We start from the raw sequence: 12,352 nt of genomic DNA, 5'->3' as shown, positions 1-12,352 counted from the left end.
TGAATTGAGAACCAGACCTAGAGAGAAAAGGTCCTAGATTCAAATCTGGCCTCAAACCCTTGCTGGCAATGTGACCCTGGGCACGTCACTTGACCTCCATTGCCTACACCTCACTGCTCCGCCTTGGAACCAATATACAGTATTGTTTCTAAGACAGAAGTTAAGGGTTTTGGGTTTTTTTGTTGTTTTGTTTTTAATTTCTCTTTGTCATGAATTTTCAAGGAACAAAATTTATCAAATACGTAGATAGAATTGAAGTTTTGGAAGATAAGAAAAAAACCTAATTTTTATAACCAAAGAGGGGAAAAAACTCATTTAAAGTAATACTATTCTCTTCTCTCTTAAGCTACAAATACTTTCCAAGACTGGACCTTAAGCTTTTTGATAGACCACAGGCATTGAAAATTCCTTTCAACAGACATCCTGCAGGAAACAACATTTCAAATAGTCCAGCCCTCATGGCTAAAAGGACTAAACAGGTACGTTAATTTTGACATGATGTGTGTTTTTTTAAAAACATAAAAATGGAGGGCAGCTGGGTGGCTCAGTAGATTGAAAGCCAGGCCCAGAGATGGGAGGTCCTGGGTTCAAATCTGGCCTCAGACATTTCCTAGCTGAGTGACCCTGGGCAAGTCACTTGACCCCCATTGCCTACCTTATTCTTCTGCCTTAGAAACAATACACAGTATTAATTCTAAGATGGAAGGTAAGGGTTTTAAAAAAAATAAAAAATAAAGCAGAAAAACATAAAAATGTGTGTGTATGTCTAAAAAACAACAAATTCATGTATTTTACTGTACATGAATTATATCAATAAATAGTCAATTCAGCATTTTGTTTAAGTGTTTACCAAATGCTAAATTTGGGAATTTACTATGTTTACTAAGTATGGGAGATTTAAATAATTATTAAAAAAAAACAAAACTCATTCCCTACATTCAGAAACCTATATTCTTTTGGGGGCAGGGGGAGAATTACTGAGTTTCCATTCTTTTATCACTATTGACTTTTATTAGACCTTGAATATAATTTTAGTTATTTATTTATTTGGAATTTTTTATTTAATTAGTTGATTTTAGAATATTTTTCCATGGTTACAAGATTCTTTCCCTCCCCTTCTCCAACCCCCTCCCATAGCTGACATGCAATTCCACTGGGTTTTACATGTGTCATTGATCAAGACCTATTTCCATATTATTGATATTTACACCAGGGTGAACATTTAGAGTCTATATCCCTAATCATATCCCCATCGACCCATGTGATCAAGCAGTTGTTTTTCTTCTGTGTTTCCACTCCCACCGTTCTTTCTCTGGATGTGGATAACATTCTTTCTCATAATAAGTCCCTCAGAATTGTCCTGGGTCATTGCTGCTAGTAGAAAGTCCATTACATTCGATTGTACTAAAGTATATCAGTCTCTGTGTATATTGTTCTCTTGGTTTGGCTCCTTTTACTCTGCATCAGTTCCTGGAGGTTGTTCAGTTCACATGGAATACCGTTGAATATAATTTTAAACCTACATCTTTGCTTAATATAAATCCTCAAATATATATGCTCGTTGAGAATTCTTGGAAACTAGATATATCAGAATATTCAAATATTAAACTGGAATACATTTTGGCAAATTGAGTCCAGTTGTTTAACAGCAAGTCTGTTATGCTTAGTTATGAATAGAAAATATGGTTCTCTTTCTTGGTACTCATCATTAAGATGACTATATTAGAAGGTTCTGGGACTTTAAGTACAGCCTCAATTTCTTCATTGAGCTCTAGTTTCATTCTATGTGTTTAGTTGCCTACCTGTCCTATGCACTTCAAACTCAGCATGTCCAAAATTGAACTCAACATGGCCTTCAAAATATGTAACTCCTCCCAGCTTACTTATTCCTAAAGATGACCCTACTATGCTTCTAGGCTCAGAATATCAGAGTCATTTTAATCTCTCTTATTGTTTCAACCTAATTCAATTCATTTCCAAGGCTTCTTACACTTCCGCCATTACTGAAACAGACCTCCACACTGGTAGCACATTCCCTACACATTTGCCACATACTTTGAAATCCTTTGCTTCTTTCGAGTCCTAGCTTAGGTGACACTTCTGTTTAGCCTTCTCTGTATCCCCTTGCCTCTGCTCCTAGATGATAGTAATCTCATCTTCTTAAAATTTCCTTAGCAAATCATTTTGTATTTTCCTTTGAAATTATCATAGGACAATAGGAATTAGAAACTGAAAGAACCTTTTGCTTTTTTATTATCTTTTTTTTTGTGTTAATATTATTCCTTCCTATTAGAATGTAAACCCTTTCAAGATATTGTCATTTTTTTTTCATCTTGTAAACCTAGCACAAAGCATAAATGGTAGATGTTTAATGTTTGTTGAATTGAATACATTGATTCAGTAGAGTTAAATTAGGCAATTTAAAGAATGTATTATCTCTTATAACCAATGAAGATACCACAGGATAATGAGATACTTGTTTTTGAATTTTTTATTTTAAGAAATTCTAAAGGTATGTGTAAGTAGTATAGCCCTCAAAGGTCTCTACTTGGACATATTGTTCAATAGTGGTTAAGATTAATTTCTTAATTCCTCCAAGGAGTTGTTTTAAATGCCAAGATTCTATCTCTTTCCAAAAATGAGTTGCTGTTCTAAATCTTTATAGATCTCAGAAGGGCTTAGTTAGTGTTTTAGGCATTAATTTTAGAGTGGAATTCTTTGTACATATTTCCTTTTCAAATTTATGATGTATTGGCTATAATTTCCTTTAATTTTTTTTTCTAGGAGATAAAAACGGCTCATAAATTGGCCAAGAGATATTATACAAACCCACCACAGTGGGCTAAATGCCTATTCAGTCATTGTTACAGTTTATGGTTCATTTGTTTGCCGGCTTACGTTAGAGTTTCTCATCCTAAGGTTAGAGCATTGCAGCAAGCATATGATGTACTTATTAAGATGAGGAAATTAGATGTGGATCCTCTGGATGAGGTAAGTACAAGAAATCTTATACTTTACAAATTACTGATTTTTAAATGGATTTAATTTTTACTGTTAAGAAAATTATAGATTTGCAAATAGCTTTAACATCTCCCAAATAGCTTGGAATTATAAGAATTATTTCAATTAGGACAATTTTTGGTTCATTTACAAAATTTTTTTTCACACTTAAACACAAACCAACCCACCATTCTCTATAATGATCTATTGGTAATAAAGTTAAAAAAACCCATTTTTTCCCCCTTTTGGCCAAGGATGAAGACCATTTTATACCAGACAAGGTGGGTAGCTTATTTTTTTCCATTCCATTCTGATTTATTATGTTACAATCCTCTTTTTTTCATTTGTTTGGTCCTCCTTTGACCAGTTGAGATAAGTGAGCTTAGGGATTGCTGGAAGGATAATGGTACCCAAAAGAACAGTAAGGAAAGTTTTTAAAGAAGGGGCAAATTTGGGGAGCCAATTTTCAGTTCCGTTTTGTACATGTTGACTTTGAGATGACTATCCAAGTGAAGATGACTCTATGCTTATGACATGGAAACAGATTTGAATGTAGATACAAAGACCAAATAATTAGATTTGGAAGTTTGCATAAAAATTATAATTGAACCCTTAGAAGATGATATCACCAAGTGAGAGTCCAGAGAGAAGAAAGAATGGCACAGACTTTAAAGACATCCATGTTAGGAGGCAGAGCATGGAATCTGGTCCAGCAAAAAATAATGAGAAAGAGTGCTGAGGCAGGTGGAAGAAACAAGAAAAAACAAGGTTCTTCTGACCATAAGTTCTGAAATCTCTCTGTTATATTCCATTGACTGACCTGAGAAAGATAGATTTTTTTTAATGTTTAAAAAAGGCAGATCTATATGATATCTACTCCTTACAATCTTCTTCCATGGTTATATATTCTTGTCCTGAACCCCAAGTATGAGAAATAACCATTTTCTTTATGTTCTATACTCTTGGTGGAGGGGAGAGAACACATTAGGTTGGAAAGCAGAACCTTCGGTAAGGGACCTTGCTCTGAGTGGGTATGTGTATAAAATGGGGAGACTACATGCAAATAACTATGTATAAATTTTGTGTGTATGTAAGTGCTGTGGGGTGGGCCAGCCTCCCACAGGGGATGGGGTCTTGGAGGTGGGACAGTGTCGGTGGAATGATGGATGGGACACAGCTTTCACATTCAACCCGCAGCACTGGTTTCACAGAATAAACTGCTCCACCTTGGCTGAGGCCTGGCTTTATTTTATATACCCTTATGATCACACATCTATTTGGCACACAGTCCATAGAACCTAACAACAGACAGGAAGCCTAGGGAGATAGTCAACAAAACATTGTTGCTACGTGCAGGATCAGAGAGTAGAATCAAGATGACCCAGATATAGGTTGGGGAATTCAGAGCACAGATTTGTCAGAAGTTTTTATGCCTAGACAAGAGGGTCCTAACTAAGTGGGCATATAAGAATCCTTAGGTTTAATTTTGTAAGTGGGCTCTCCTGGTAATATCCTAGGGGGACAGAGTGGGACATCTCTGTTAACCCTGCAAGCATGTTGCTCTCATGTATCGTTCCTGGAGCTAAGTAAGAATAATAATCATAGCAATTCCAATAATAAGGGGATATCAATAATGAAGGTCACTTAGGGGGGTTTCAGTGGGTGTTTCCATCCTTCCTGGAGATTGCTTTGCAGTCCCCGGTTTCCATATGTACCGTGTCAAACAGCGTGGTCTTGATGGCTCCTGGCATGTATGTCTATGAGTTTATACATAGTTGTTTGTATTTGTCTGCACCATTAGACTGAATTCCTTTAGGACAGGGGCTGTTTTGCCATTTGTCATATACTCTGTTTAATTACCAAAATGCCTATAACCATGTCCATTGTTTGGTAAGATTTTTTTTTTATTTGTTACTGCAGTATGTTTATGATTTGACTTTCTGTATCACATATCCATTTGGAACTTATTTTGGTACATGATATTAGTATTAACTAAATTTCTGTCAGACTATGGTCTAGTTTTTCCAGAAGTTTTTATCCACTAGTGAGCCTTTATCCCAATAGCTGGAAACTTTGCATATATCAAAAACTAGGTTACTTATTCTGTCTTCTTTGGATATTTTGTACCTAATCTGTTCTACAGATGTCTCTCTTTTTAACCACAATCAGATTGCTTTCCAAAGATTTTGTATTTTTATGTCATCCAAATTTCTCCAGATACTCTTCCCTTTCCCTGTCCCTGAGACCCATCCAATATGGCAAATGAAATTTTAAAATAAATCTGAAAATTACATCAAAAAAACCTGAAAATATATGTAGTGTATCACATTCTCTGCAAAGGAGGGAATTGCACTTACCTTTTTTTTTCTTCTTTTGAGCCAGGCTTTTTCTTTGTAATTGTGAAATATTAACTTTTTTTATTTAATGTGTGTATGTATTTCCATTTCTATTGTAGCATATACATATATATATATATGTGTGTGTGTGTATATATATATATATATATGTATATATATATATATATATTGTTACAAGGGAATCACTTTAAAGGACTGATATATATATTAATTTAAGGTCGCCAAGGAATCAGCTATGTAATTCCTAAATGAAAAACTCAAGTCAGCCGTCAGCCTTTTTTGGAGTTTAATTACAATAGGAGCAAGAAAGGAATTAGAGATATATATAGAGAAAGGGGAGAGAAGGGAATAGGGCTTAAATACCCCTTCTGTTTAGGCTGGGCCAAAAGGCCCAAGCCCTTAGATAGCTGGGGCAAAGAAAAGAGATCAGTCCCTATTACTCACGTGTCCAAAATGGAGAAACAGTCTCAGAGGCCCCCACCTTCAGCTTCCTTCAGAGCAAGCTTCCTCAGAGCCCAGGAACCACACGGACCAAAAACTCAATCCTCCTCCCCCGAGTCTCCAGACCCTCCTATCTTTAAGGACACCATCCAAGTTGCCTCCCCTCAGTCCTCACATCTACCAATCACTCTTCATCAATTTCCCTGTCAATGGAGGCTCTCGCTTAAGCCAGGACCGCCCAGAGGTTTCTGGCTTTTGCACATGTCTGTTGAAGGTCATATTTTTCAAATGATTAAATCTTTACTCCTTTGTTACAGCCCTTTCTAAATCCTGTTAACTTGAGTATGGTAGAGATTGGAATAATTAAATTTTGATCTAGGCTGCAGCCCTTACTCAATCCTATTAGGACTGAATAGGGTGGAGATTTATTCCAAGTATCTCCATTGTATCAATTCTAAAATCAATCAAGACTCAAAGAAATTCCTGTTCTATGCTTAAGCATAGGTCAAAGTCCTTTCCATTGTTCAGCAAAGGGTCTCTGTCCTAAAGTAATCTTAAGAAGGGAAGAGAAGGAACCTCCCATGCCAATGGGGTTCACATTCCAATACACTATCAGTAAGAAATTTTCCAAGTATGAAATATCCCAATGGTGAAATTTCCAACATTTATAAGTCTAAGGAATTTTGAGGTTTACTATATATATATATATATATATATATATATATATATATATATATATATATAGAGAGAGAGAGAGAGAGAGAGAGAGAGAGAGAGAGAGAGAGAGAGAGAGAGAGAGAGAGAGAGAGTTAGTTTTCTTGACCCTGTGTTGTTCATTCTACATCAGATCCTATAAATTGATTTATATAGTGCTTACTATGTACTTACTGGGCATTGTGCTAAGCTCTTTACCCATATTATCTTATTTGATCCTCACAACAACATTTGGAGGTAGGAACTGTTGTGATCCCCATTTGACATTGGAGGAAACTGATCTGTTATGTGATTTGACCATGACCATGACCACTCATTTATTAAATGTCTGAGGCTAGATTTGAATCTATGGATTTTTTTAATCTGTGAAAATCTACCTTCTCTCCTTTGCTTCTCCCCCAATTTGAACAAGAAAAGACAAAACCCCTTTTAAAAGGGTATGACACATCAAAAGAAATTCCTTCATTTATTATATCAAAAAAATGTCTCAGTCTTTTATTCTTGAATACATCACCTCTCTCTGGAAGTAGAAGGTATTCTTCATCATGAGTTCTTGGATTCAAGGTTGTACATTTCATGATTAGAGTTCTTGAGTCTTTCAAAATAGTTTGTTCTTATTAACAATATTTGTCAGCAAAATTTTAAAATATTGGAGCTTTGTCATGTAGAGAAAAACATTACAGATTTATTATGTTTTCCCGTGTACATTTTGAGTCATTTAAAATTCAGCAAAGTGTATGAATATTTTAAACTAATTCATATCATGTTTTCAATTTTGTTAGGTGTGTTATCGTGTTGTAATGCAACTCTGCGGACTTTGGGGTCATCCTGTTTTAGCAGTTCGAGTCTTATTTGAAATGAAAATTGCTAAAATACAACCAAATGCTATTACCTATGGTTATTACAATAAGGTAAGTAAGATTGAGACTTGGGTCAAATAGAATATTATTAAATGTAAATGCATTTTCTTTTTGTTTTTAAGTCTCGAGAGTGCTTGTTGAAATACGTGTATGATTTTGTTCTATAGAATTTCCTGATGAAACAATTTTTGTTGTCAGGTAGTTTTGGAGAGCCCATGGCCTAGCAGTAATCGCAGTGGTATCTTCTTATGGACGAAGGTACGGAACGTGGTGTGTGGCATAGCACAGTTTAGGCAGCCCCTTAAAAAGGCCACACAGATATCAGGTAATATATTAGTTGTGATCAAAGATATACTTCCACATTGAACCATGAAATATATTACTTTGTATGGCATGGTGAACATTTAATTTTTCTAATATTTAATAATTGGATGTTATGTTATACATTGCCACCGTTTACATTGATTCAGAATTATTTGTTGGTACATCTTTAAAAGTGTTGTGAGTTGTTTGTGTTTAGTTTTGCAGGTATTAGTACATTTATTATTGAGCTGCTGTTGCCCTTATCTTTAGCTCCTCGGAATCCCACAGGTGGAAGTGATGGGGACACGGTGAGCCATGGTAGCGTGGATAGTTCTAATGATGCTAACAATGGGGAGCACACACTCTTCGTCAGAGATTTAATCAGGCTTGATTCCATTGATAATCACTCTAGCACAGGTACTAAATTCTTCTGGGTTTCACTAACCCATCACATACTCTCTTCCAATGCATTTTAAACATTGCTTTTCCTTTCCTGAGGTTGTGCGATATGAATGCTTTTTAATGCCACGTAATATGTTCACATGGAAAGAAAACTAGAGTATTGTCAACTCATGATATTAAATCAGTACCCTAAAGGAAAGTTACTCTTGGAGAGCAGGTAACGTGATATTTTTATAACTGCTTTCCTGGTCCATTTACATCTGTGGAATTGTGCAGTATTTTTGATAGAAATTTCAAATTAGAATTTTAATTTGGGCTATGATTCAGAAATTTATTTCCTAATTATCTAGAAAGTGTAACCTCAGAAAACTGAGGTTATAAACATGGAGACAGAAGGGGACATAGTGGCGATAAGGCGAGTTATATATACTCTTTATAGTGGAATTACCTGCTGTGGCAAGTTACTTCAAAGATGTATTAAGTATAACATGAACGATAATCTTCTGTCCATTAAAATGAGAAAGAAGTGTAATGTAAATTACCATATTGTGCCAGTGTGTGTGTGTGTCGCACATCCTTCTTCTTCTCTCATGTTTTTGTTAATAGCTCGAGCTTTTTCTTAAAGAGAATCCTGAGTCTTGTTCCTGTGCTTCCTCTGATGTTCTTGTCTCAAGGCCTGGAGTCTCCTTCTCTCTGATCTTTGTTGCTCTGCTTTTCGCTCTGTGCTGTTTCTTGGTGCTGCATGTGTCCTTGGCTGTCATGGTGTGGGGTGCAGACAGACTTGTATGACGTGAAGCCATGGATACACGTGGGCATTATTTCTGCCCTTGAATGTTAACATCTGCAGGTAATTTCCCATTTTTTAGGTTAAATTTTGCTGACAAATAGAGGGAAGTGGGAGTTTTAGACTTACATAGTAAACATTGCCCCAAATGGAAAACTATATCTTAGATAGCTTACCCTTTCTTTCTTTCATTTTATGTAGAATCTTCCCCAGATAGCCAGCAGTGATTTCATGAATAATTTTCAGAGCTGGTTTATAAACTTGCATTGTTATTACTTAAGGCTTAATTTTAATTTCTGACCATGAAATCTATATAATGGGGATCTCTTCATACTTGAAACCAGCTTACTATTAACATATTTTGTATACTTTAGTAACTAAAATCTCTTTTTTCATAGAGGCTAAGATGGAAGATCCATCTTATACTGGATCCTCTATTTTTCATTTAGCAAACGTTTATAATGTGCCTTTTATGCTCATTGTGTGAAAAGCACCGAGGTTCCTGTATTATGCATGAAATATGTCAGGCTTGTCTAGTATTTTATAATGAGCCATTTGCTCCATTAATTTAGTCAGCAAAATTACTGTGCCTTTGAAATTACCTTCCCATATCCTCAGCAGCATGTTTATATGCTTGAGAAATTTAGTGAACAGGGGGCAGCTAGGTAGCTCAGTGGATTAAGAGCTAGGCCTAGAGACAGGAGGTCCTAGGTTCAAATCTGGCCTCAGACACTTCCCAGCTGGGTGACCCTGGGCAAGTCACTTGACCCCCATGGCCTACCCCTTACCACTCTTCTGCCTTGGAGCCAATACACAGTATTGACTCCAAGACAGAAGGTGAGGGTAGAAAGAAAGAAAGAAAGAAAGGAAGGAAGGAAGGAAGGAAGAAAGGAAGAAAGAAAGAGAGACAGAAAGAAATTTAGTGCGCAAACACAAGAGACAGGCTTGTAAACTTGTTTGCAGTCCCTTAAGTGTCAGCTGTTTCCTAGGGTGGCAACCACAGTTGTTGAATAGTACCAGTAGAAAAAATGGGCTTCTGTTCCTGAGAGACCAAAACTGATTTTTGCTTTATAAGTTTAGTTCACTTAACATTGTTACCTAAGTTACCTATAAGTTAACGTTTCTCCTTCCCTTCCTCTAGACCTCATGGCAAAGGCAGCATAACAACTGTGATGGGGACCCTGACCTCTCAATTATCACTGTCAACTGGGATGGAGTATTCTAGCTATAGAAGACTAGTATTTACATCCCACATTAGTTACCTTTTAACTCTACTTGAAGTGATGGTTTATGAGTTTTCTCAGTAGTCATAGTTATAATAGTCGTGGGCTATGATGTTTCTGTTGTATCAATAGATACTTTGGGCATTTGGAAAACTGGTACCCTAGCTTAGAACCATTCTCTAGAAGTCCAAGGCAGGTGCCTGATTTTCAGATGCTCTTAAAGTCATAATTCTTAAAATTTTGGAGGAAAAATGATCAGTTAACACATTTGATTACATTCTCAGTTCTTTTATTATCAGTCACATTGATAAAATGCTTGCTGGGTGGTGAGAGTCTGTGGGTTTTGCAGTATACTTTCTCTTCTCTTTATCTTGCTTTAAGATCTTTGATGCTGACTACCATTCCATTTCTTCATGGTATTCTGTAGTAACTTGGCTTTTCAAATTCAAAGGTCAATATTTTTAGCTTCATAATGATCTTAACTTTTCTGTTTCCACTATCCTTTATTATTGTCATTTGAAAGTACCTTTCTATGTTTTATAAAGCTGTAATCTTGACCCCTTAAATCTTGTTTTCTTGACTATAATTATAATACCTTATGAATGGAATTTTATTTAAAAACATAAAACTTTGTGGGGATAGTTCATAAGTACCTATGTCTCTAATATAGTTTCTCTTTGTTCTAACAGGTGGTCAGTCTGATCAAGGGTATGGGTCAAAGGATGAACTCATAAAGGATGATACAGAAAGTCTTCATGTACCCAAAGCTCAAGTTGAGGAAGAATTGTTAGCTAACGCAAAAGCCCAGATAGACAGTTAAGTATTGCTGTTTAATGACTTTACATTGTTTATCTTCCTTGCTAGGTTATTAGTCCCTAGTGAGCAAGGGATTTATTCATTTTTATTTATTCGTTTTTGTCTCTTGTTCTATGCCTAATAGTACCTGACTTGATGCTCAACATCAGGCCTATTACTATTTGCATCTTGAGAGTCTGAGTCAAGATACAGACCAAGGTCACACAGATAGGCAGAGCTAGGACTAAAATTCAGGTCACTTGACTGTCAGGCCAGTTTTCTTTTTTTCCCCCAGCTATCTGAACCAGATTAAATGTAAATTTGGGGAAATATAAAATTGGAAAATATTTAACAGAATTAATTTAAAATATAGCATTGAGTTGGTGTATAGTTTTTCACTGTCAAGAATTCCTTTATAACACAATAGGAAAACATTTGCTTGATCACATGGTTCGATCGGAATATGATTAGGGATCTGGACTCTAAATGATCACTCTATTGCAATTTTGACCAGTGATACATAAAACCCAGTGGAATTTCTCATTGGCTATGGGAGGGAGAAGGGAAAGAACATGAATCATGTAACCATGAAAAAATATTCTAAATAAAATTTAAAAATGTAAAGAAAAAAATAATTCCTTTCTATTTGAGTTTTACACCACTGCTTTATCCTATGCTATACTGTCAGAATTCACTCAGGTATCATACAAGGTGGGCAACTTCTTTATTTGTTGGTTAGAATGGCCTAATTGGTTTTCTAAGTAAAGTCTAGACGCATCTATCCTTCAAAGAAGAAATTGGATGATTTTAAAATACTCTGATTTCCTGACAGAAAGTAGAGATGGAAGATAGCCTATAATCTTTCTTATCCTTCAGTATATAGCTGTGCTCTGACAAACCCTACTCCTGGCTTCCAGATAGTCTAGAATGAGGCTATAAAAAAAAGATCCAGCCCTTTAAGAGTTCCTTCTAAATAAGGCCATAGCTGGTTTATATTCTCAATTTGAGTAATGTTAGTGAGATGAAGTAGATTGGATTTTCGGCAGTATGATTGTTGTTGATTCAGATATTTCTGGATTGACAGTGTTTGTCCTATGTGGGGAAACAAGAACAAAAATAATAGAAAATATGTCAACATCTTAAAATTTGGTTTTATTATTGTCATTCCTGATTGATATTTCTTTTCAGAAGCTTCTGATGTCCCTGCTTTTGTGGAAAAGGTACAGCAGCTGAGTCCAGAGCCCTTTAATCCTACAGAAACACCCACATGGGGAAGCAGCATTGTGAAAGTCCCCTCTGGTATTTTTGATATTAGCAGCCGGAAGAGCAGCACTGGTGAGTCACTCCATTGTTTACCGCATTGGCATATGGACAGGCCCTTAAAACACTTCTGAATGATATAAAGTTACCCCATTGGTGGTAACTGATGTACTTAAGAACAGGGAGTATTCTAATCCATAATGGAACAACATC

General features: G+C 35.9%; 1 protein-coding gene across 8 annotated transcripts in view; it reads left to right on the top strand.

Annotated features, from left to right (window-relative positions):
• Positions 1–12,352, top strand: part of DENND4C (DENN domain containing 4C) — a 124,816-nt gene that overhangs the window by 81,638 nt on the left and 30,826 nt on the right. For 6 of the 8 annotated variants that reach the window (XM_056804462.1, XM_056804458.1, XM_056804460.1 and 3 more), the window contains 7 exons: positions 347–479; positions 2,785–2,991; positions 7,295–7,423; positions 7,571–7,697; positions 7,946–8,092; positions 10,774–10,899; positions 12,068–12,214. In XM_056804462.1, coding sequence (XP_056660440.1) covers positions 347–479; positions 2,785–2,991; positions 7,295–7,423; positions 7,571–7,697; positions 7,946–8,092; positions 10,774–10,899; positions 12,068–12,214 — 1,016 coding nt within the window. The remainder of the gene's footprint in view (positions 1–346; positions 480–2,784; positions 2,992–7,294; positions 7,424–7,570; positions 7,698–7,945; positions 8,093–10,773; positions 10,900–12,067; positions 12,215–12,352) is intronic. The other 2 variants (XM_056804463.1, XM_056804464.1) reach the window with 1 other exon arrangement.

Source organism: Monodelphis domestica, chromosome 7 (assembly GCF_027887165.1).
Source record: "Monodelphis domestica isolate mMonDom1 chromosome 7, mMonDom1.pri, whole genome shotgun sequence".
In the NCBI taxonomy this organism is placed as follows: Eukaryota; Metazoa; Chordata; class Mammalia; order Didelphimorphia; family Didelphidae; genus Monodelphis; species Monodelphis domestica.
This window is presented reverse-complemented; position numbering and strand designations above follow the sequence as displayed.